Source organism: Rattus norvegicus, chromosome 4 (genome assembly GCF_036323735.1).
Source record: "Rattus norvegicus strain BN/NHsdMcwi chromosome 4, GRCr8, whole genome shotgun sequence".
In the NCBI taxonomy this organism is placed as follows: Eukaryota; Metazoa; Chordata; class Mammalia; order Rodentia; family Muridae; genus Rattus; species Rattus norvegicus.
The window spans coordinates 122396850-122422869 of record NC_086022.1 but is presented as its reverse complement, the minus strand read 5'-3'; the positions used below and the strand labels follow the sequence as shown (position 1 = coordinate 122422869).

At 46.0% G+C, this 26020-nt stretch overlaps 1 protein-coding gene across 3 annotated transcripts in view; it reads left to right on the top strand.

The window, feature by feature from the left end:
- The window catches only part of Eefsec (eukaryotic elongation factor, selenocysteine-tRNA-specific), a 196143-nt gene that overhangs the window by 50180 nt on the left and 119943 nt on the right, over positions 1–26020 (top strand). For 2 of the 3 annotated variants that reach the window (NM_001109249.1, NM_001398914.1), the window contains exon 2: positions 25060–25267. The exons of the other annotated variant lie outside the window; for it this stretch is intronic. In NM_001109249.1, coding sequence (NP_001102719.1) covers positions 25060–25267 — 208 coding nt within the window. The remainder of the gene's footprint in view (positions 1–25059; positions 25268–26020) is intronic. 3 annotated transcript variants of the gene reach the window in all.

The window sequence follows — 26020 nt, the reverse complement described above, 5'->3', positions numbered from 1 at the left end:
GTAGCATACACTAGTCCTTGAGAGGAAGGTGATAGTTGAGTCAGACTGGACTACAAAGCAAGTGTTTCCAAAATACCCCCTGCTCTCAAACTTAGGAAGTTCTCGAGAACTAACTTTAAGCACAACAGAATCGGGACCTGAAGTGATAATGGTCACTGCCCACCTCTAAGGTTACACTTTATATTGGGACTACAGAGTTCTCTCAGTTCTATTCTCTGTATAGTCTTGACTCCTATATAGAGAAATTTCCAGAGAAATCCCAAAAAGTAACAGCGAAGTTGACTGGCACCTGCTTGAAGGCCCTGTGTACCTTTTGAGTCAGGCCACCTCAATGTTAGGAGAGAATGAAGTCTTTAGAACAACAAGAGTGGCCATGTTCTAGCTGGAGTTCCAAACCTCTCAGAAATAGCTCTTCTCCTACATCACATGGCCTAGCAGACCTAGAAGACCTGTCAGTCTTCATGACAAACCAAGTCTTTTGCTGTTTCCTTTCCCTGGAGATTGTTGATAAGACTGTCATGTTTAGTTGGAACATTACAGGAATTAGACAGAAAAAACCTAAACAAGCCTGAGGTTCGGGCCAGGTCGTAGAATGATGGAACATCAAAGCTTGGCCAGACAACAGGTTCAGCTCCTACCAGGTGTCTTATGGCCCAGCAGGCTTCAGTCTAGTATAGGTTCTGTGTGGAGAAGCAGAAATGAATTGAAGGCAGCTCTGGGAAGAGGATTTGATTGGAAGAGGCGGATCTGGGCTTAGCTCATGCTGGAGCTTTAATAAGTTCACAGTGTTGTCCCCACAGTTCTACCATCTGCCTCAGCCCAGGTCTCTGACAGCCAGCCTACACCTGCACCAGCTCTCTGAGTCTGTCTCCTGGTGAGTGTTCACAAGACTCCAAGGCCTCAAGGGGATCTTGTTAGCCTGCTTACACACCACAGGTATAGATTACTCCTGTGATATCCACAGTGGTCCTGTTCCAGAGGTGGGTCTTTTGTTAGAGGAAGCTGAATTTGAATTGACACCAAACCAGCAGGCATGTTGTTGGGCAGTGCTAATTGAAGTTCACCCAGGTTGATCACCTGCAATCTGGGTACTGTATGGTCCTCATCCCAAAGAGGGAAGGGATTGGAATAGAAGCAGTATCCTAGCTCTTTACCTGGTATGCAGCGTAGATGGTATCTTGCCTACCTTCTCTTTCAGCAGAAAGGAGCTACAGTTTGCCATGTGACTGTATCAGACTTTCACACAAACTCCTGATCATCTCTACCAGCTCTCAGTCCCATAGGCCTGGACCCTCTTCTGCCCACCTGTCCTACAGACTGCCTGGAGAGTCTGAAGTGAGTCTAGAAACCAGTGTCAGCACCTAGTCCCTCTTTCTACCTCCCAGGCACATAATGTGTTGCCTCAGCACAGGCTTCTGTATTAACATGATTGTGGCCTTGGGGAAGGCCTGAACAGCATCTTTGGAATAGGTTGATGTGGCTGCCAAGACTTGGTCAAGTGGCTGTCATCTGAGTACCTTTGGTGTTTCAAGTCCTGTGCCTGCTCTCTGGGATCTTTTTGCATCCTTGTTCTGCACACAAGGCTCAAGAGTGTCCTTGAGTTGCTCGTCCACTCTGCAGATCAGTAAAGAGAGCTGAAGCTGCAGTCCCCATCCAGGGAACAGGCAGAGGCCAATTCAAATGCAACCTAAGGTTACTTTGCTATGTCTTACCAGTTGGGGAGAGTACTCTGGAGGCTCTTCACAGGGCTGCCCTTTGTGATTCACTGTAAGCAAAGAGCCAGAAGGATGAAAATGAGCAGCAGGGAGTGAAGAAAACAAAAGCGAACCTCAGAGACTTAAGTGCTCAGACTACTCTGCTGGGTCTGGCCCTGAAGCAGACCTAGATTGTAAGGACTGTTCTGAAACAGCTGGTAACAGGACACCATGCTTTCAGCCTTTCTTTCTTCCTTGTTGCCAGAAAAATAATCAGCTCTGTATCTTAAGTGCTTGATTGAGTGACCCAGACACCAGCTGTAACTTAAAACAATTTTTGTTTCAGCTGTTTAAAATAAACAGATGCTCTGGTATTCAGTTCTCTACCTTTGAGTGGGTGGCCTCTGTGTGCTGCCTCTCGGACCTTCAAGCCATGCTGGCATGGGCTGTGTTCTCTGGGACTTCCTGTGTGTGCTTCCAGAGGCCAGGGTGTGGATGGAAGTGGCCTTTGGGCTGGAGCGTCTCTGATCCCCTTCCTCCTTTCTTCATGTCAGGTGCTGGGCTATACTAGTTCATAGCATGGCAGGAAAACGTCCAACCAGCTGGAGCAAGTACTCACAAGCCTCTTCCCACTCCAGAGCAGCCATCTAGGCCTCAGAGGTGATTATGTTACAGGCTTTCAGGTGTTTTTATTGGTTTTAGCATTATTGGTAGAATCCCTAGTAAGGAAGGAATGATTTCTTCCCTTTCTATTTATTACCTTCAGCCATGACTAGTCATCCCCTCCACCTCTTTAGAACCCCCAGGAACTGTGTGCTGTGTGTGCATGAGGGCTACTGCCTGTTGTCAGGAAGTATATAGCTGTGGGAAGAAATGCCAAGGAAGATGTAGAGCAACTTTCTCCCTGCCACCTGTGCCAGCCTACAATGGCAGATGGTCCATTCAAGGCGCATGCTCTAGAGCACTGCATTGCCATCTTCCCTGTGATTCCTGATCCAGCCAACTTCCTTTCCTTGGAACAGTGGTAGCCACCTCCCAAGTAGCCTCCCTGCAACAGTCTTTTCTTCAGTAACCCTGTTACCCATGGGACAGAGTAAACATCAGCAAACTACAGATCATGTCATTCCTCATGGACCTAACTGGCCTTATTAGGAGTAACACAGCCCATCTCATGCTGCTGCCAACCAGGCTCCATGTGACTGAGCTCTGCTTCCCTGTTGCTGTTTGAATACTGCCTTCTCATGATGCCACTCTCTTATGTGACTGTTGTCCTCTCTGAAGCACCTTGCCTACAGTGGCCTTAGCTTAGACCACTCCACCTTTCCCTGGAGCCTTCTGCCATATGCTTCAGAACACCGTCCCACAACACCCATTTTGTCTCATAATGCTGTTTTGCTTTCTGAATGGCTTTATGTAGAACAAAGGCTAGGCAGAAATATTTGTCATTTGTGTCTCAGTAGAATGTAGACTTGATGAGGACAGTTCTAGTTCCTTACAATAGTATCTGACACATAGTAGATACTTGAAAAACATACTGTTTAATGAGTTAACATACCCACAGCACCTAACACTGTTCTGCTGGCTGCTGGCTGCTGGCTGCTGGCTGCTGGCTGCAGTCCTTTGTGAAAGCACCCACTTTTACCTACAGTTGTGTCTAAGGAATGCATTACTGCTGGCGAGTAGCATGGGCAGCAGAAAGAATGAATGGTGGTAAGAACAGTGGCAAGCTTGATTTTGTAATTGCAGAGGGGACGGAACCCCGGTCCTGGCATATGCTAGCTACATGCTCCAGCAGTGACTGCACTGCCCGGCTCCTGTGCACTTATGTGATGATGTTGCAATAAACACATTAATGTGGAGATGTTCTGATACAGCTCCTTGGAGTACGTACCATGTGTCCTCTCCTGCAGCTAAGGCACCTAAAGGACAGAGAGAGAGTTTCTTAATGAGTCAGAAGCTTTACAAGTGGTAGACCCGGTGTTTGACCTCAGACACCCTTGCTCCAGAGGGCTTTCATAAGGTATGATAACTCTGTTCTTTCAGGGGGATGTCAGGAGCTGAATGAATTGACACGGTCCATCTCTACAGGAAGATGGAGGAGTAGCAAGCAGTTCCCAAATGCAGAGTGTTTACTTGACTGTGCTGTCAGAGCTGTTACCAGGGCTAATGTAGCAACAGCTGTAGAGAACACGAAATGCCAGGTGACAGAGCTCTGAGGGATGCAGGATGTCTAGTGTAGCACGCATTCTTCCAGCAGGATGTAGCTCATCAGCCTCTGCACCCCTTCTGAGTGGCCACAGACTATTTCTTTCCTAGCAAAGCTCTCTATGCTGTCCCTGCAGGGGCACCTCCTATCCTGAAAGCAGCCTGCAGAATGTTTTCACAGCACATTATTGTTTTTTGTTGTTCATATGCTTTATTTTGTTTTTCTAGACAGAGTTTCTCTGTAGATCCCAGGAACTTGCTGATCACCTGGCCAGCCTAACCAAAAGGGCAGGCTCTAGCTAAGGAGGATACTTTGACATCAACCTTTGCTGTCCACAAAAGGGTACACGATGAACAATCATTCACCAGCACACCACATGCATCCACACACCCATGCACGCACTCACACTCGAACGCACACATGCATGCATGCACAAACTAGGGTGAACACAGTAACTTAAACCCATAGAACAGTGAGGAGTGTTCAATTGTGATATGGAGCAAGGCCCCAGCACTGGGGCTACAGGTGTGTACCATGGGTGTGGCTTTTTCATAGATACTGGAGCTGAGTACAAGTCCTCGTGTCATGCAGCAAGCATTTTACACACTGGGTTGTCTCCCCAACCCTGCTGCAGGGTTTTGAATGCTCTCCTAGGGCCTGTTCTGAGGTTCCAACCACTGCCTAATGTTCCCAGACAAAGCAATACAGTGTTGCTCTGCTATGCACTGGGAAACAGGAAGATGCAGGCAGCATCTTGGAACATTTGTTGTAGCTGGAGATGCTACATACATCACAATGGCTGGTGGGAGGACAGACTGCAGCCTTTTTGGCTTCCAGTTAGGGACTTGTAGCTCTTTTCAGTAGATTGAGTTTCCATCAGTATTGTAAGGGATGAGAGTGACATGATGGTGTGCCCCTCTTAGATATACTGCAGCTGCCTGATGGTTAACCATCTTCTTCATGTTAAACATGGTGGACCATGGTAGCCCTGGGAAGCTCATGCCCTGGGCACATCACCTTGCTATATAAAGTGAAGCAGTGCTAAGGAAGGTGACACATGCAGCCAGACACTAATGAGGAAAGAGTGACAGATCTGCAGCTGTGCCCGTGGTGTCAGACTTGAGTCACAAGAACCACTTTAACTGAGAGAGAACTCACTGGCAACAGAACTCCTGGGGATACCCTTGCTGGTCACCACAGCCTAGTCACCCCAGGGGTGCCTCTGTGGCCATAGTCTGTGGAGGTCACCTGTGTTCAGGGCAGATTTGCAGGTAGAGTTACCAGGCACAGAGGAAAGCCACTCCCATGAGATGAGATACACTGACACAGGTTGGAGAAGTCAGACCCTGCAACTGGACCGTGAAAACACATCAGGAAATTGTGAAAAAAAGATGAGCAGATGAAAAAGAACTGAAGGGCCACTGCCACAACCACTCAGCTAGTCACCCAGGCACCCTGGCATCAGGCTGGCCTTTATTCTTCCTGCTACTCTCTTTAATGGGTTTTTTCCTCTGACCATGACAGTCATTCATATACATTGAATATGTTTTTGGGATAGGGAGGCCAGTAGAAGAAAAAAATGATAATCTATGAATCTAGTACATAGCATTCTGACTAAGTTTTATCTAGTTGTAATTATTTTGGATATAAAATTTTAGACCCTGATTTACAACAATTTATAGGCCTTGCTCCATATCATTATTAAATAGTCCTTGCTGGCTTCATTCTATGCTTATGAGTTACTGTGTTCACCCTAGTGTGTGTGTGTGTGTGTGTGTGTGTGTGTGTATGTGTGTGTGTGTGTGTGTATGTGTGTGTATGTGTGTGTATGTGTGTGTATGTGTGTGTATGTGTGCGTATGTGTGTGTATATGTATGTGTGTGTATGTGTGTATGTGTGTGTATGTGTGTGTATGTATGTGTGTATGTGTATGTATGTGTGTGTATGTATGTGTGTGTATGTGTGTGTGCGTGTGTATGTATGTGTGTGTATGCATGTATGTATATACGTGTAGCACCTCCCATTCTTTCAGCGGCCTGCAGAGTGTTTTCATTTTAGATTATTCTCTTTTTATTGTTGTTTAGTTTGTTTGTTTGACAGGTTTCTCTGTGTATTCCTGGCTGTCCTGGAACTCGCTCTATAGACCAGATTAGCCTCATGCTCAGAGATCAACCTGCTTCTGCCTCCCAAGTTCTGGGACTCTAAAGTGTGCACCACCACACCTGGCTTATTGCAGATTATTCTTTAAAGAAAATTATTGAAACTAAGACCCTTTTTTTGATGGGTGGAATGGGGACGAGGATATCTGAACATGTTTGGCCTTGGCCTTAATATTATATACAAAAGAATTTGTCTGGCCTGAAGCCCTTGAGTGCTAAGTGTGTCTGTTCTTATTGTACAGTGGTCCCACAGTTGGGTTTATTCCACTGAGATATTTCAAACGGTCATGTTGGGATGAACCAATCATATGAATGCAGTTTTAGGCTTTGGGCCAATGATAGCATCCTGATTTTATGATCACTGAGCAGGGGAACCTGGAAGGTGACTTCAGTTTAATGGCTAGCAGTCCAGTTAGGCGTACTTCAGTAATGAGACACCTCACCTCTGCCAAGTGTTCTGGAAACTGAGGCTTAGACAATTTCCAGGTTGGTGGATACTAACTAACCTGAAGTGTTGATATGCATAGACAGTAATATTCCAGCCCCTGGGGATGTGGTTCAGGAGCATACAGAAAGCACTAGACCTACCCAGGCCTCCTTCCACGAGCTCCCTCTTTTACCTGTCAGTGAGACTTTGACCATAATTACAATGCTGTGATGGGTAGTTCTCTAGTTCAAGGAGGTCCGGAGAAGCTGTTGGAGTTTGGAGTGCCTGGTCAGAATGTGAGAGCCTGGGACTCTTGCTTGGACTTGTAATTGATGTCTGAAGAGAAAGGGTACTTGCTGGAGTCTGTGCCTTTAACTTGTGACCTTTGATGGCAGCTTCAGGTGGTGAATGCCCCAACTGAATTACAGTGCACAGTTGCGATATACATATCTAGCTGTGCTCTTAAATTTGCACAAATGTCTACTTTCATCAACTGTGAAAAGTTAAGTGACCTCTAACTTCTCTGAATCTTGGCGTCCTATGAAACAGAATTTCATAATTAGTGATTTGGTGCCATCTCAATTCGTCCTATGACTATTACTAAGACACCTGGAAAAATGCTACTCTTAAATTTTTATCTATTTACTTATTGAAATTTTTAATTTTTTTAAAAGAGAATTTCATACTTGAGTGCTGTATTTATGCAATTTCCACACTTCCCTCTCCCCCTCCACACCTCCTGTGTTCCTTCCACTTTCAAATTCATAACCTTTTTTCTTTATTATTGTTACATATCCGTGCATGTGTGTATGGATAAGAACTGCCGAGTCCATTCAGTGGTGCACATATCGTGTGGTTGGGAGTTTATTCCTGGAGAGGGTTGACTATCCCTCACCGAGCAGCTGTGGCCGGAGCTCTTCCTTCATCAAGTTTGGCACATCCATGGGTGGTGTCATTTTGTTGATCCTATTGAGATTTCATGGGCTTAGCTTTCTTTTCACACATAGAAGACATTATCTGTTAGTAAGTGTCCTAGTCCTCTGTCCTAGTCCTCATAGTCTTTCTGTTCCTCTTCCTTGATGGTTCCTGCTCCTTCATGGCCCCTGCTCTTAGGTATAGGGATTCTGCTGCAGATGTATCAGTCAGTTGGGCTAGGCATCCTAGAGTCAGTTGTTGCTTGCACTTTGACACTTTGTTTGTTTCTCTGTCTCCTGCAAAAAGAAACTTCTTGTGAGAGATATGCTTGTCTGTGGATAGAAGGATAAGAATTGAGGATGCAATATTAGGAATTGTGCTGTTAAAAGGGGCAGTAGGAGATCTTCCTCTAGGGTCCTTATTGGCCATGGGTGATTGGCTAGGTTACAATAGTAGGCATGAATTTCTTCCTATTGAGCAGGCCTTAAGATCAATTAGGTGGCTGTTGATGACCCCCAATGTCAAGTGCCACTGTTGCACTCGTGGGCCTATCCTGGGCCGCACATTGTTGTAGCTCTTAGGTGTTACAGCTGGGCAGGACAACTGATTTCTCATTTATTCCCTTGGCAGCTTGAATAGCACCTTCAGGTGCTCTTAAGAGTCAGTCCACAGGGAGAGGCCTCCGGGTAAGTTCTAGCTCTATTCTTGTAAATCCCATGTGCCTGTGAATGGTTTCTTCAGCAATAAGGTCTTACTTTCATTTTTTTGGTCGGCAGCTAAGGGCAATGACCATAGCCTATTTTGTTTGGGGAGTCTCTTGGACTCTCATGACCAGCAAGGAAGTTTCCTTTGCTTGGTCCTGGAAATCTTGTTAGATATCTGTAGCTCTTTGGGGGAAACATCACCCCAAGTGGCATAACTTCATTCAAACTGTGTGTGTTTAAACATTTAATCTCTCCCTCTCCCCTGCCCCTCTCTCTCTCTCTCTCACACACACACACGCAAACACACACACACACACACACACACACACACACACACACACACCCCAAATATGTTTTCCTAGAACTTTCCTAGAACACCAAAAATACTGTGTTCCTCTGCTCTCTGTACAAATGTTGGTGAAGCTGTCAGGGAAAGGATCCTCATGCACTGTTGCTGGGATTGCAGCCTGGGGATAACCACCGTGGGGATCAGTGTAGAGAAGTTTCCCAAAGCTAAAAGTAGATCTGCCATATGACCTGACTGCACCACTACCTGGCATACGCCCACAGGACTTGCCATCCTACTCTACAGATCCTAGCTTAGCTATGTTCACTGTAGCTCCGTTCATAGGAGCCAGGAAGAGGAGGCAGCCCAACTCTCCTTCAGCAGATGCATGGCTGGTAAAGATAGGTAAATATGCACACTGGCATTCTATTTGGTTGCAAAGAAAAATAAATTAATGAAATTTGCAAGTAAATGGAGGGAAATAGAAAATATGAGTGAGGTAACCCAGACCCAGAAAGATAAACACTATGTGTTCCTTATTTGTGAGTCTGAGTTCTGGATCTTTAGATGTGACTACATAATCTATAGTAACCACAGAAACCAGAAAATAAAAAGGGACCTTGGCAAGGGGGTGGGGCAGGGCACTAGAGAGAGGGATGTGGTAGGACATAGGTGCTGTGAAAGAAGAAATGGGGAAAGAGAGGGCCATAGCCTGGGTAGGGAGGGAAGACAGGATGTATGCTACCTCGACTGGGGGAGAATTTCTGGGCTTAAGTGATCCTTCTTGGGACCTCAGGTATAGGTTATCACTTCTGGCATATATCCCTCCTTCCCTTCTCTTTTTCCTGCAGTATCTTAAAACACTTATGAGCAAGGAGTGGTGGTATATACCTTTTATCTGAATATCTAGGAGGCAGAGGCAGACAGAACTCTGAGTTTCAGGCCAGCCTGTTCTACGTAGTAAGTTCCAGGATAGGCAGGGCTATGCAGAGAGACCCTGACTCAAAAAAAAAAAAAAACAAACAAACAAAAAAAAACAAACAAATTTATGAAATCACACATCAATTTACCTTTGTTTATGTGTCTCTAAATAAAAAAATTGATCAAAGCAATGCCATTATCAGTACAAATATTAACTGTAACTCCTTGAATTTTATACCTCATTAATATTCAGAATCATCCTCCCTTTTCAAAGATTGGTCTTTAAATTTTTTTCCATAGAAAGAAATAAAACACACACACACACACACACACACACACACACACACAGAGAGAGACAGAAACAGACAGACAGATAGACAGACAGACAGACAGACAGACATTCATTTGTATTTTCAATGTTTGGTACAGGTAAGGTGCCCAAGGCTCAGAAAGGTAACTGGCTTCTTTCAACCCACAGTGGTGATATTTGAACCCATGGGTTTCCATGAGTTTGTGGTCTGTGCACTATGCCAGGCTGTCTAGGTCCACTTGCCTAGTGCATGAAGCTTCTAACCTCAGTCAGAACACCCACCACCACCACCTACATACACAGGGCAACTCCTTCTTGGAAGCCAGAGCTGGATGCTCAGTATAGAGTCTTCTTAGATTTGAGTCTGTTCTTTCTTGCTATTTTTTACTACTGAGGATGGAACCCAGGATCTTGCATATGCTGAGCATCTCCCACTAAAAGCCAAAACCCAGCCTGTTTTTTTGTTTTTTGTTTTTGTTTTTGTTTTGTTTTTGTTTGTTTGTTTAAATTTTATTTTCCTAGAAGAGGCCTTTTTTATTTATTTATTTTTTATTTTTTTTTCTCGGAGTTTAGGACTGAACCCACGGCCTTGCACTTGCTAGGCAAGCACTCTACCACTGAGCTAAATCCCCAACCCCTCTGTGTCTGTTTTTAAGGAGCTGCTTCTGGAATGGGGCCAGAGCAGAGTAAGGCCTCCTAAAGCAAAAGTGCATGACTAGAATGGTGGAGAGGACTCTAGGGGATCATGACTTTGGTATCTTAGCTCTGCCGTGCTCTAGCTGTGTTTTTGAGGCTTGCAAATTGACCTCTCTTGTTAAGTTTGCTTTGAGAGGATAGAATTATAGTGCCTTTCTTACAGTTCAAGTGGAAATAATGGATAAGCGGGTTCTGAGCACTCCAAGCACAGTGCCTAGCATGGGATACTTCTAAATGTGAAAGTGACAATTCTTCTCTCCTTTAGGGAGGAGGATAGAGCACAAAGGGTAGAAGTTACCACCCACCCTTCATCTTTCCTGAACTCCAGTCCCAGGGCTATTCTTCCTCCTTTCTCTCCTTGGCTTAGTGTATGGGGTAGGCCTACTAAATCAAGGGATACCCAATCTTAACATCAGCAGACTTTAGAGCAAAGGACAGGACCCCACGTGCTGACTGTGTCCTGCCATTGCTCCTAATGTGGGCTACATGCTGCTGCTTTGCAGATGGAGGTTCTTGGCACAAAGTGGGAAGCAATCTTTATCTTCTTACGGTATTATGGGTATTTCTAGTTTCAGAGTGAGAGATAGGACTCTTACAAGAAACTGATGCAAGAAACTGACAGAGTGCTCAGCTCTTGGGCTCTGCAAGAAAGTGGAGCTCTGCTCAGCCTGAGAGTGGAGCTCATGGCTGTGGGAATCTTGCTGCCAGGGGTATACTGAGACATTCCTTCACCTTAGCGGAAATGAGGGTTTTAGAAGAGGCCAGGGGCCCAGAACCTTGACAAAACCAAAGAGTCCATATAGTGAGTCACATAAGAAGGACATCAGAACCAATTGGCTAGAGAGGGTCTAATAAATTGTGTCCCTCACAAGGACAGGCATTTTCTATTCCTTGGGTGGGCCACATGTGCTTTGCTCTCAGGAAGATTGGGAACAGCTGTCCTGAATCATTGCTGTTGAGTCATATCTGGTCCATGGGCCAGCGGTTGGCGCCTCTGGTCATTCAGTCCCTTTTTAGCAAAGTTCTTGGGGGAAGTGCATGCTCAGCATCCTCTGTGTGGTGCTGGCAGCCTGGCTTCTGTGGCCTCCTGCTGTGTCCTTAGCCCAGAGCAGCCTTTCCTGGGATCCTCCAACCTTACTCTCTTCTCTGTTGTTCCTCTGTTGTAGCGGGTATATACATGTACATGTGTCCCCACAGGTTGCACTCCTTGGAGACAGGAGCAGCGTTAGACTCCTCTGAATCTTGGAGCTCTATCCACGGAATACCTGAACAAGTGTTCAGATGAGAGAGGACCAGACGCATTTCAGTGCCTGGTACCAGGTGGGACTGGAGTAGCTAGTATGCAGATATTAGGGTAGGGCATCTTGGCAATAAGCAGTGGGGAAGGAGAGCTTCAAAAATGGAGCTGTTTCCCTGACACGCTGGCCTGGTCTGCCTACCACTTCCTCCAGGGGCCTCTGTGTCCTGGCAGGTCTCTCATTGATTTCATCCCTCAAGTTGCTAACTGTTGGGCCCACAGGACATTGTGGACTCTGCAGCCCTTCACAGTGAGATGTGTTCCTGCTGCCCCTTCTGAAATGAGGCCTGCGGTGCCTCTTCAGTCCCCAGTCTCCATCCAAAAAAATGTCTAATTGTATCTTGAACTCATTTACATTGCTTGCTTCAATGGCCTCACTTGGCAGCTGAGGCCGTATGCTAATTCCATCCTTTTCATGAAGGAATTCTGCTGATTTTACTTACTTTTTATGGTTGATTCTGTCCTTTCTTCTCCCCCTGCCCCCCATTTTTTGTCTGCTGCTTTCCAGGCAGTTTTCAAGCTGCTCTTTCACTGGCCCTGTAAGCCTGTGCCCTCTGGATGTGTTCCTCTGTGGTAGAGCTCAGTCCTCAGTCCTGGCCTTTCTGCACTTCCAGTTCAAGGCTAATGAAGACTGCCTTGCTGTGGTTTCTCTACAAATGAGGTTTTCTGTGGCCTGGTGGCACACATCTTCCAGGGCATGTTTGTGTCTGAGGCCATTGTGAGTGTGCCACAGCAGCAAGAACCTTGGGAAGGAGGACCTGGCTTCTACACTAAGTGGCCTACACTGAGGCCTAGAGCAGTCTGCTGTCCTGAGTTGAGCCTTCTTTACCTGCTCATGGATAGATGAAGACCGATCCTCTCCATTCAGGTTTGTTGAGCGTTTTCCAAGTAGAGAAGCCCTGGAATCTGATCTTCATTGGGATGATCCTTGCTTGACCTTGCACTGCAGGGGCACAGCTGTTCTCTCTCCTTTTGGTTTCTGTACTCATACATCTTGTTTTGTTTGCAATGCAGGGGATTGAAGCCAGGCCTTATACATGTTAGGACACCACCACTGAGGAGTAAAGAAGGGTTTGGTCATTGCAGTGGGGAAGGGGGGCGTTCTTTGTGTGGTCTCAAGCTATATAACAGTCTGTTGGGTGACGGTACAGCCTAAGTATGCAGGACACATTAGCAGGGCTATGAAAAGTTGTCATGTTCTTGTGATGAAATTTCCAACACCTCTCTTAGAAGTTGTCCCTGCATTAAGTAACATGTGACCAACTTCAAAGTGCTGGATCTCTCTGGCCTTATAATGCTTTTCATTCACCCCATGCTTATGTATTGAGTACCCACTGTGTGCTTGTGGTACAAGGGGAAAGACAGCTGAGTCCCAGAAGCTGCAAGAGGAGTGAGCAGTACAGCAGAACTGCCCAGGAGCATGATGGAGCTGAGGGAGGGTGCCCCTTCTAGGCTAGAGAAGTGAGAGGTGGTGTGAAAGGCACAGGTCAGGGGCATGTAGGTGTTGCGGAGTGAGCCTGGGGGCCTAACACCTCCACCTCCTCATTAGCTCTGGAGGTGCCAAAGCTGATGAGGAAAAGTAGTCAACTCTGGTAGCCCATTTGGAGGTTTGGGTGAGCCTCAAGTTTGTGGCCACTTTGATATCAGAGCCTACCACCATGTTACCTTTAGTTGACTCATTCTGGCAGCTTCTATCCTTGCTTTCTTGGAGTACTGACGGGGCTCCCAGGAGCAAGGGGGTTACTGTGGACCTGTATGCTGGTGCTCAGGCTCCCTCTGACATAGGTAGTGTCAAGGCCAAAGAACAAATTGGTGTTTGTTCTACTTCTTCAATATGCCTTTCTAGAGAGCACTCTTTTCAGAGGACTCACACTGGGAGCTGCTGGCCAGACTTGGCCCCTAGGCATGTTTGATTTGGGCCATATAATTTAAACATTTTTTGAATTGGTTGTCAAAGTTTAAAATTTGGCAAATTTTATGTAATAGTCCAGATTTTTGGCTTCTCTTGAAAAGTAGGAAGATCTGGCAGCCCCAGGCCTGCATTCCTGCCTGTCTCTGGTGGGCTGGAGCTGGAGAGACTGTTCCCTCCAGTGGTCTCAAGAGTTTCCACTCCCTGTGGTCTCTCTCATACTGGGTCTTGCTCTTTGCTTCAGCACCTACATAATGCTCCCACAGAGGATTATGTTTTGGATTACTATACCTTATATCCTCCTTTCCAGAAATGTAGGGCATTCATCCGTGATAATGGCCTCCTGTCCAGGAAGTGGTTGTGTGCTTCAGACCCCAGGTGAGGGTTGCAAATTCATCTGTGAGCTTTAGAGTGCCCAGCAGCTGGGAGAAGCCAAGGCACAGATGTGGAAAGGCTCTTTGGCAGTGCCATTTGGTGTAGTTGGGGTAGTCCATTGTGTCCCTGCAAAGCCTGCTCCACAACCCACTCTTCCCTAACACAGTGTCCCACAGGTCTGAGGTGTGCCTGGAAATGCAAAGGTGGAAAGGCTCCCTGTGGGATCATGGTTCTGTGTTCAGAGGAAGTGGCCCCATGGAATAGACCTCAGACAGAGCTAAGTTAGGCCTAATGTCCCATGTTCAAGCTGTGGGTTGTGCTGCCTCCTGCCTCCCTCCGCCACATTGGCTGAGTACTTTTTGTATGCTGAACAGGTCCTGACTTTTTAAGCCCACGTTGCTGGGGCATGTCTGACACTACATCCTGCCACGTTCAGACCTCCATAACTTGTGGTTATGAGGATGAGCTCTGATTGCTTATTTTCACAATGGAAATCACAGGAGCAGGACCCCAGAATTGCCAGTGTTTTGAGAAAATAAATCAGGTGTAATGGTATATATCTCAAGTGCCAACAACTCAGGAGGCTGAGGCAAGAGGATTGCTGGAAGCCAGGAATTCCCACCAAGTCTGAGTAACATAGTGAGATCTTGTCTCTAAGACAGAGAGTGATATTTCCCAGGTGTCTGGTGCTTACCTCTCCTGTTTCAAGGGGTAAGGTGCTCTCCTAAACCACACGCTGTTGCCGGATGTATCACAAACTGATTAGGGGTGGCTGTAGCTGTGCTGGCTGGATGAATGCTGGCCAGAGAGCAAGGCATCTTGTGAAGGATCACCAGTTGGGGCCCACTGCAGGCTTTAGACAGGAGTACAAACTCTAGGAGGGTTTTTCACTCTTCACTGTGGGACCTTCCTCCAGCTCCTGCTCATGACCCCAGGTAGAGTGGCCTGTGTGATGGATCAAAAAGTTAAGAAAGTCCTCATCACTGTCATATGCACTGGGCCCTAGTTGGCCAGTAAGCCTGTCTGTTCATTAGTATCGGGAAGGTGCCCAGGCTTCATCTTGACACTGCCTGGTCCTCTGTGCCCACTTTATCCCAGAGCCATAGCACGGGGTCTATGTTAGGGCCTCAGACATCACCACGTGAAGTTTGTTCCAGCTGCTGGCCTGGGCCTCGTTCATAGTTGCAGTCCCACATCCCCTCTCACTGGGTGTTCAGAAGTTCTGCATCCATATTTGGAGATTCGTCTGTGTTTCCCCTTCCTCCCCCAGCCCCTCAAGGTGTCTGCCAGAACTCTGTATAACTCATATCATCTCCAAGCTGTTATAGTCTATGAGGGCAGAGGATAACTTAGTTATTTTTGAGTACAGATTCTTAGCAGAAGTAAGAAGTGTGGTGGGGGAGTTTTTATACTCGCTGCATGAAATAGACAATATTTCCTGAAACAGGAGATATGAACCTCAAAGAATTTAAAATAAAACATTCATTTTATTATTTTTTTAAAAGAAGGAAAACTAGGGGGGAAAAGTAGAATAGTCAGTCTTTTTATCCTAAGTACAGATGAAATTGATTAAACCTTAAAGACTGGCCTCCGCACACCCGGTTTATTAATTGAAGAATTTCCTCTTACCCAGAATGGGAAGTTCACATTAACATTGAGCTTGCCCTGAGTGCTGGTGACACTTGAGAACTGAACATTTTCCACAATCCTATTTTCTCTTCGGTGCTAGAGGAAATCCTAAAATGGCTAAAATGGGGGAGGGGTAGGGGGAGCAAAACCCATACTTTTAAGGAAGCCTTCTTTCATTTCCTTGTAAAGCATGAAATCAAATTATAGCTCGTGGCCCACAATTATTTTATTTCTACATTTCAAATTCCATTTTCTGCTCCTTCTTGCTGCTCTTGAACAGGGACTGCACTGTTGTACAAAGTCAGCTGAAGAGATTACCCCAGATAGACTGTGACACAGTAGCTTAAGGAAGCAGGCAGCCAGGCTCCCCTGCTGGGTCAGGAGCCAGGCCCCATGAACCCTCCTGCATCCGGAAGGTCCATGGCGTCACTGCTTCTGTCCAGGGAGCCTCTGCTCTGTGTGCAGACCCTGGCTCTACCTCTCACTTCAGAAAGGGCAGCATGTGCAATTTTAGAGCCTCCCAAGTTCTAGTGGTAGGAGGTGGCACAAGCTGAGGCTGGTACTGACATTCTGCTGGCTTCTGGGAGCTAAAGAAACATGTGTGTTGTGGACTGCAGACCAGCTGTTTCTGCTGCAGTTACCTATCAGGCTTTATTGACTCATGAAAGAAGGGGTGGGAGGCTTAGTGGACCCTCAACTAAGATTCCAGCCGCTCCTCCCAGCTGTTTGTTGACAGTTCCCTATAATGTCCCTCCCAGACATTGGAATCACTTGCCAGTCTAGAGGCTGGGAGAGGTTAACTGAAGGGGCTCCACCTAGGTAGCTGTAGGGAAGCTAACATCAACACTGGTGACAATTTCCAGTGCAGCTACTTTGGGGTCACCAGCACTTCAGCCAGTAAGCTCTCACCCATGCTCTAAGTAAAGTCAATAAACTCATTGTTTTCCCTGGGAGACTTGGGAATAGTACTTTGGGTTATTGTTATTGAGGCTGGGTAGACCTTGATTATGTCTCTGCCTGGAACTCACCCTGCCCTTCAGCTCTTGGTCAGTAGTGCAGTTTCCTCATCTGTAAATGGGGTGACTTGGTGCCAGGCACTGTTAATTCTGTCTTGGGTCCTTTTTTTTCCCCAAGCAAATGAATACTTTTATTAATATGTAAGATTTTGTTTTCAACATGGGAAGGGTTCTTTTACTGTGGTCGGTATTACCTTGTTAATCAGTCAGTGAAACACAGGATTTGACTGTGGTTTTACTGAAATTTTTTTCCCCTGGTAGTTCTAGGAGATCTTCTTTTTTTTTTTTTTTTTAAAGATTTTATTTATTCATTTATTATATATAAGTACACTCTAGCTGTCTTCAGACACACCAGAAGAGGGCATTGGATCTCTTTACAGATGGTTGTGAGCCATCATGTGGTTGCTGGGAATTGAACTCAGGACCTCTGGAAGAGCAGTCAGGTGCTCTTAACCGCTGAGCCATCTCTCCAGCCACAGGAGATCATCTTTTATGTGTGGGTTGTCTGTGCTTATTTGTCTCCTCTTCAATCTCACTTCACCTCCTTCCTCCTTAAACCCATGAGCTTCCTCTCTTCTGTCTTTGCTCAAATGAGCACTGGACAAGTCTCTTCCATTGGTCTGCTGTGTATCCAAGCCACCTTTCCCAGCATAGTTCTGAGTTGCCTGTCCTGTGTTCTTGCCCAACTGGAAAGCCATTTGCTGTGTTAGGTGTTTGCTTTTTACCTCACATCACTGGATCACGATGGGTTGGAATCCTATTGTTTGGCTGTGCAGGTGCACCATGCTCTTATTGTAGGCCAGAGCTGTGGGAGGGCTCAGTCAGCAGTGTGCTGCTAGCCACTGACCTCTCCGGCACTTTCTGCTAAGGTTTTGGTGTACTTATGAGTAGTTTGAACTTCATTCTGTCTGAGGCATTAAGGTTCGTAGTCTAGTGTGGTTGTTAGGACTTTCTCCAGCCTTTAGATTTGTCATTAATTTTTTATGCAGAAATATTTGAATTTATGTTGATGAGTTTATTGATTTCCTGTTTTCACCTGCTATGTACCTTATTTGGGTTTGTCTTACCTTAAAGTTGTATTTCTTTCCCCATGACTTTTCTTCTAGTACTTTCGGGTCTTTATGTTTGAAACATTTTGTTTGTTTTGAGATAGAGTCTTTCTATATAGCCCAGGCTGGCCTCAAACTCATAGCAATCTATCTGCCTCTGAGTCCCAAGTGCTGGTGTTAAAAGTGTATGCACCATCATCACTGGCTGAAATATTTTATTAAATTACATTTATTTATTCTGTGAGTCTGTGTGTATGCTTGTGTATATCACGGCAGGCAGGCATGTGCTCAGAGAACAGCTTGCAGACGTTTGTTCTTTTCTTCCCACTGTGTGGGTTCTGGGAATTATCTTCGTGGCAAGTGCCTTTATTCATTGAACTGTCTTGCCTGCCTTTATGTTTGAAACTTTGATTAGTTTGGAATCATGGTGTGAAGTATAAACTGGAGATCAAATTTTATTTTTACCAAGATTCTGGCTGTTGCCCCTAGGTCACAGTTGTGAGGTTGTCCTGATTTATAGATAAAGAGCTTAAAGAGCTTGGAGAGCAATGACTACTCACTCGTGGCTTCTCAGACTACAAAACTGGGCATCCTGTGCGTGCCCTCAGCGCTGCAGCTTTCAGCCAACCCCAGCCTGTATACTCTTCTGACAATTTTTGCTTTTGGCCAGAGTCCAACTCCTGCTTTTCTTGTCCATCCTGTTGAAGTTTTCCCTTGATCTCTTACATGGCCTCCCTTTGTTGTCCCTCCTCTGCAGACATCGCTGGCGTTGTTCTTCTGTGGTATACTTAGGTGGTGATGAATGCAATGGTCTCAGATGGCACGTGTGTCCCAGGGGACCCTGGCAGATCGCCGTCACTTGAGTCTGTTCTCCTTCCGTTGCCACCTGCAGGACCTTGCCCACCTGTTCCTCGGGATGTCTCCAGGTTCCCAGAGGTCTCAGGAATGTGGGATTCTGGCCAACAGGCAGCTGGCCATAGGAAAAGGGAAAAAATCTTGAAGTCAGACAACACTTGGCTCTAGTGTTTCTTTGGCTGTTGATGACTGTGCAAGTTGGTCGTCAGGTTTGTCTTTAGGGAAGTAGAAGAGCCTCTACCACATGGGGCTGAAGTGAAGATCAGGGCTAACTGGGAAGTCACAAGTTCAAACCTGATAAGAGCCAACACTGGTGTAAATCCAGGGCAGGGGTTCATTGAAATGATCTGCATAGAGTATAGCTCAAAATTCATCTCTCCTTAAGGGATCCTCTCCTTCGCTATGTTAGCTATAAGCCCAGTTTTAACCACATCTGATAATTTGTAGATTTACGTGGGCTTCTTGAATGGTTGGTGGTGGCCATGCATCCACACCTCACAATACTGTGCAGGCTAAATGACCCCTGTCCCAAACTCAGGCTTGGCTCTGTCTGGTTCTTTCTTTTTTTTTTTTTTTCGGAGCTGGGGACCGAACCCAGGGCCTTGCGCTTCCTAGGTAAGCGCTCTACCACTGAGCCAAATCCCCAGCCCTGTCTGGTTCTTTCTAATAGTGGCTGCTGCTTTGGGGCTTTTGACTTACTGGACAGCCCACAGATCCCACTGGACCTGGGTTGGCTCTACTCCCACCCTGGTATTCTGAGGATGGACACCTGGACCACTTGGTCCACTTGGTCGTCCACCTCAGGAACAAGAGGCCTTGCTGCTTCTTGCATCCCAAGTTCTGGGTGATGGGGAGATGTCACTGTCACCTGCTCAGCCTTTCCCACAGGTCTCTCCACCAGGATTTGGCTCAGATGTTTGGAAGACCCCACCTTTTTAGATCAGTTGACACAATAAGGATTCCCATCCCAGTGGCAGACACAGTGCTTCAGGCTGTCACTAACACCTAATGCCCAGCAAGCAGACACAGCACATTCTGCTTGCTGGGAAGTGGTGGTAGCATTCCTTTCATGTTACATTGAGTGATGTACCCAGGCCCATGAGCAACACAGGAATCCAAGGGTCTCACAGAAGTCCCGTACCACTCAGGCTTGTCCTAGTTCAGGGAAACTATTCAAAGAGCAGAAATCAGAAATATACCAGCCATGACACATTAGATTCTCCTTAACAGAGCCAAATGGCCACAACATAATATAAAATCTACCCCTACCACATACACACAGCTGAGAGTCAGTGTAGCTACAGCTGCAACCTGTGATGACATCTGACCAGTGTTGGTTTCTGCCTGTTAGCAAGGTGCTTTCGGAGAAGTTATCTAACTTGCCGGAGTCATAATCTATAAAATAGAGAGACAGGTAGTATAATGAGTAATGAATTAATGCAGTACAGTGATGATAGGACATCCCTTGACTGGCCAGGAGCCTCTTCTAGGCATGCCCTCTGGACACGGCCTCTATCCTGAGCATCTATAGGAGCAGGAGCCTGTGTACATGTACTGCCCATATTCACTTAGGTTTTGTGGTACTGGGCTGAGATCTTGCTGGCATGATATGGGGTATTCTGATGGAGCAATGTCAGTGGACTGAGCTTCATTCCCTCAACATCTTTGCTCCTTGACCTTGACAAGATTGTCAACCTTTCTGAGCCTTATTCAGAAGGCTCTTTGTCAATCTCTTTATTGCAGGATGGGGTGCAGCTAGACCAAGAGGAGCATAGCCCTCTCACAGCACATGTAACATATCAGTTATAAAAATAGAAACATGATGGCTGCAGACACTCCGGAGGGCTGCTATGGCCAGGCACCATCCTAACATAGGTGCTGTCATCATGTCCCTTCTACAGAGGAGAGAGCTGGGGTGCTAGTTCCTAGCACCCACATCAGGTAGCCCAGACCCATCTATAACTCCAATTTCAGAGGATCAGATGCCTGTGACCTCTGCAAGATGCAAACACACACACACACACACACACACACACACACACACACACACACTGCACACGCAGTTAAAAAGAATAAAAATAAAATCCTTTAAAAAAATAGAATTAAGTTACTACCATAGCTTCACAGAGATGACAACAGTAGATTTACCCTGTCACTGGGTGCCTGAAAAGTCAACAGCTGAAAACAAACTTTTTATTATTTTAAATTTAATATTATTTCTTCTTCTTAGAATGCCTGCTCCTTTTGATTTTTTTAAAAAATACTATTTTACAGATGCTAAAATATGTTTAGTTTTTTATGTCATTTTCCTCAGCCAAAACATTGTTTTCTGAACAGTTTTTCCCCTTCAATCCTTGAAAGAAATTATATCTCACAGATAAGTCAGACTTTGTTAAATGCTGACCTTTGTAAGTTTTTCATTATTTTTATTTTTGAAATGATTAAGATATGTAATCTACAGAACTGAAGATTGTAATTTTTTAAAGTAGGGAGAAACTTTAACCCTGTCATAATTGCTCTGCAAACCTTTCAAGGGTTCTGTGGTTGGGATGGCTGATGAAAAGCCCTGATAGATGGCTAAGTATAGAGGGTCCCTTGTAAGGCTTGGGTTTTTGTCCTATTTCCCACCCACTCACTCACTCTGTCCCTCTAGTTTCAGGGTGATTTTCTACCCTGGGTTCATGGGAATTGGGAGGGACATTGTCTGATTCATTCCATGAACATACTAGGGAGTTTGAAAAGGCAAGACAGTCTGGCCAGTTGTATCACTTCCTGTTGCCTGATCAGATGTCTGATGAAGAAATGGGAGGAACTAGGAGCTGCTGCTGGACACTGAGTATTTGCCTGGAGCTGACCCCAGTTTCCAGCAGTGCCCTTGTTCTTAGAGCGACAGTCAAGTGGCCCTGACCTCTGCTCTCCTTAGAAGTTCCCGGTGCTGGCAATGCTGCAGAGAATCTCCTGGAACAGAGCTGTGTGATTGCGGCAACAAAGGCCACTTGTGGGTGCCAGATAAGACTGTAGATGAAGCCTTGCTGGCTCCTGGTCCTTGGGTACTGGCTACACCAAGCACCTGGGTGTGGTGGTCAGTTCTATTTTTTCATCCTCAAGATGGATGAGGAAGGGCCTGCTGTGTGGAGCTCATGAGTTAGCTGGAGCTCATGAGCTAGCCTCTCTAGCAGCCAGGCAAGTGAGGCTCTGTGGATAGTTTTATGTACTGATAGAAAATTGGATTTAAAAAAACAGAACAGAGGAGTGGATAAGCTAACCTTGCTTAGTTCATCCTAACAAGGGCTTATTAAACTGTGTCATAGCAGGCTCTTATGCTTTACACAAAGATTGAAAGACCAAGCTGAGGTGAGAACTCAGCCTGGGGTGAGCTGGACCAGAACCATGGGCAGTAAGGCAGAGGTGAGCTTTAATATAGGGTGCTGTGGTTCTCAAATGGAGCCTGGGTGGGAGAACAGCAGGTGAGGTGTTCAGATCTCTGCTCTGATGCATTCACTGTATAACACAGACAGTCATTCTGTGTCTATACAGTTCTCTTTTCCTCACCTGTGAAGTCCTTGTGGGGCTGATGTTCTGAGAACCTGGATAGTTGGAATTAGCCCAGTACCAGTGTTCTGCACTGAGTCTGTGCAGACAGGTGCCCAGGCCATGACCCACATCCTCTACATGGTTTGCCTACAGACTTTAGTTCCTCGAGTGGCTGAAGAGCCAACCACATGACCCTGGAACCAGGCCCAAGGCTTAACTATTTGTGGGAACATTTGTAGGTGGCTAGATGCATCTTATTGATGAGATGAGTGCCGGCTTATCTCATAGGAGACAAGGGAACACATACAACTAGGGGCAAGGTTTTGTAGCCCGTGGTGGCAGGCCATAGTAAAACTACCACTGGTTAAAAAGAAGGAAGACCACATTGATGAGCTTGTGTGTTTAGGGGTCAATGGGGTCTTTTAATAGGAAAGCAACTCTGTCAGGTCTGTGTTCCATTCTTTAGCTTAAGTTCTTGTAATATTACTAGATTTTAATGGATTCCTTATACTCCTATTTGAAATGAAATGGAATAGTGTGTGTGTGTGTGTGTGTGTGTGTGTGTGTGTGTGTGTGTGTGTGTGTGTGTGTTTCATTCCTACCACTCTTTCTCATTCTTGTTTTTGCATTCCCTTGGATACCTCATATGTTGAAGCAAATGCTCATTCCTCTGCAGTGCACACACAGGCACAGTTAGAAAACACCTTACTTTGGCCAGTGTTCTTCCCCCCACTGCAGACTATTATACAGTAGTAAAAGGATCTTATTCTATTTCATGGTGTACCTACCTATTTTTTTTTCTTTTTTTCGGAGCTGCGGACCGAACCCAGGGCCTTGCGCTCTACCACTGAGCTAAATCCCCAACCCCGTACCTACCTATTTTAAGTGTGTTCCATACATTTGCATGGTCTCCAACTCCAGTAGCAATAGATGTGTTGTGTGTCCTATGTGTTTATGAACTTGGCTGGGTCAAAGATTATATGCATTTTCTTTTCATTTTATTTTACATATATTGGTGTTTTGCCTGCATGTATGTCTGTACACTATGAATATAATACTCTTGGAGGCCAGAAGAGGGCATCAGATCTCATGAAACTTGAGTTATAAGACAGTTGTGAGCCACCCTTTGGTTGCTGGGAATCAAACCCTGGTCCTCAGCAAAAGCAGACAATATTGTTAACTGCTGGGTGATCTCTCCAGCTCCAATTCCATACAGTTTGGTACTTGTCTCCAAGATGTTTTCATATCAGTCTGAAGGTCTCCAGCACTGTGAATCAGTTATACATTTTTAGCAAGTTCTTTTGGATATTCCAAAGTTCTAAAGGATGGATTGTGGAAAGTCAGTCTAAGGCAGCATCCCAGATAACAACTGACTAGAATTGGAATGGAGATGGTTACCAGAGGCAAGATAGTAACCATTGCATAGTGGGGCCTTTCCCTTCCATTCTGTGGAAAACTGTTGGGTTGTGAAATGCCTTCTGTTCATAGAAACAGGAGAGGCAGTGTCTCTCTCTCACAGCAGCAAGAGGGAGCTAGGGCACTGCCTACCAACCAGTGACTAAAACAAGTGGCTTGTTTGACGCTGCTGCGTGCACCTGCCCTTCCAGCTGTATTGTATCCCTACCTGACCAGGCAAGATAGAAGAAGAGGCTGGCAAAAGAGGACACCTTGGCCATGTCAGGCCTGCCTGCACTCACGCACACTGCCATTTCTTGGGACCAGGGCTTAAGCTCGTACCAAATAGAAGGCCCCTGAGAGCAGTAGTCTGATTATTTTAGCAATTCCCTTTGGTGCCAGGTGGCCATGTGACCTAGAGCATGTACTGCAGTGTTTTGAGCTTTTCTGCACCTGAAACAGGGTAACAAAGATTGAGCATTGCCAGTGTGGCAACCAAGGACAGAAGACCTTTTCATAGTGCCCCTCTGCCCCAGTAGTAGGTGGGGTTGGTCATCAGACTCACTTTCCGAGCAAGCTTCTTCAGACTCGCTAGTGATCATAGTGTGGTCCTGAAAAGTCCCTGTGAGGAGGTCTTGTAAACTGAGGATATAATTACCATTCATTTCAGAGGGGGAGGTGTCTCTTTTCCTGCTTTCCATAACATACCTTTTTTCTTTCTTCTAAATTATTGAAAATGCCTCCAACTTCCCTTACAGAGGGCAAGAGGGCATAGTCACTCTGCTTCTAAACACTTGTGCTTCTAACATAGTAGCTGACACTTTCCTATCACTGACACCTCTGTCATATGAGCACCTCCTATTGTCCAGCTCAGACGTGCTATAAATGTATACACAGCCAGCTGTGCATACAGCAGTTCTGGGTGATCCAACATCCTAGGAAGAACAGAAGCTCCATAAACAGGGTCTAGGACCAAAGGTAATAGATGGTGAGCATCAGACTTTGAAACAATTGTAAGCAACCCAGTACTGTGGGGAAAAGCACTCTGAATGACCCTCTTACCCCTCCATACATTGATGCGGGCCTGTACTTTTATTTTTAAAGATTTATTTATTTGCTTTATGTATGTGAGTACACTGTCACTGTCTTCAGACACACAAGAGGGCATTGGATTCCACTACAGATGGTTGTGAGCCACCATGTGGTTGCTGGGAATTGAACTCAGAACCTCTGAAAGAGCTGTCAGTGCTCTTAACTGCTGAGCCATCTCTCTAGCACTGGGGCCTGTACTTTTAATAAAAGCCTTGCTGTCTTTCTTAGTAAGGGCAGGGAGCTAGGTATTAGAGTCTTTACTGCTCAACATCTCTTGTTGAGTGACATGAAAATGAGCAATGGTCCAACAGGGAGGAGAGCTCTGGAGCCAGGCATTCCGTACCAAAACTCAGCCCTACTGTGCACAGCCATGGGACCCTGAGAAGGCCTTCAGTTTCTTCGCCTCTCCTGGTGCTCTTTTGGCTGGATGAGGTTATACCTGTCTGTATACTCATTTGGATTGGTCAGGAAGTAACACCCATTCCTCTTAGTCTGCCCACTATTGCAGTGCTTTGCTGGGATTAGGATGGTGACTTTCTGTGAGGCTCACTAACCCAACTCTTCTCCTAACCTTCCTTTTATTGCCCCAGGTGCCCAGATCATTGATTTGATGATGCTCGTGATTGATGTGACCAAGGGAATGCAGACACAGTCCGCAGAGTGCCTTGTGATCGGCCAGATTGCCTGCCAGAAGCTGGTTGTGGTGCTGAACAAAATAGACCTGTTAGCAGAAGGGAAGAGACAGGCAGCGATTGACAAAATGACCAAGAAAATGCAGAAGACTCTTGAGAACACCAAGTAGGTTTGCTAATGAGAGTTCATGTGTAAGGTGGCTTCTTGTTTAACACTGGGGCAAGCAGGTCAGCCTCACATCCTGGTAAGCGGAGTATGCTTGTTTACCGCTGCTACTACATGCTTTTTAAGATTCCAGAAAGCACTGGAGCATTAGGAAATGGGGTGCCCTCACTTGTGGGAGAAGCACAGGTGGAGTCTGGTCTCTTCTGGTGAACAGTCTTCAATCCGTCTCTTCTGAGCTCTGATATATGCCCCTGTGTATGTACTGAGAGTCAGGTACAGGGCTACACTTTAGACCTCAGATGTGTGCCCAGCTTTCAAGGCCTTGGAACCTAGGGCATGGGTCACATGCATGTAGCTCCATGAGAACTCAGGCATCAGTACTGGAGCCTGGGTATCATGTTCTCCAACCACCTGCTTTGTGATGCCTGCACTGTTGACTCAGGACAAAAATCACAGAGCTTTGCAAACGGATGACTGCTGCTGCTGCTGGCAGCCATAGCACTTACAGCTTTATCTTGAGAGAGCGAGAGACAGTAAGAGCCACAGTAAGAGAGTGAGAGTGTCAGAGAGAGACAGAGACAGAGAGTTAGAGAGAGAGAGAGAGAGAGAGAGAGAGAGAGACAGAGACAGAGACAGAGACAGAGAGATCATGTTCCTAAAGAAATCTGACCTGGGAGTAATCAAATGAGGTTTTGCATCGGGCCATCACTGGCTACAGGGGAAAGCTAGCCTGTTTGGCAAATCAGGCCCTGG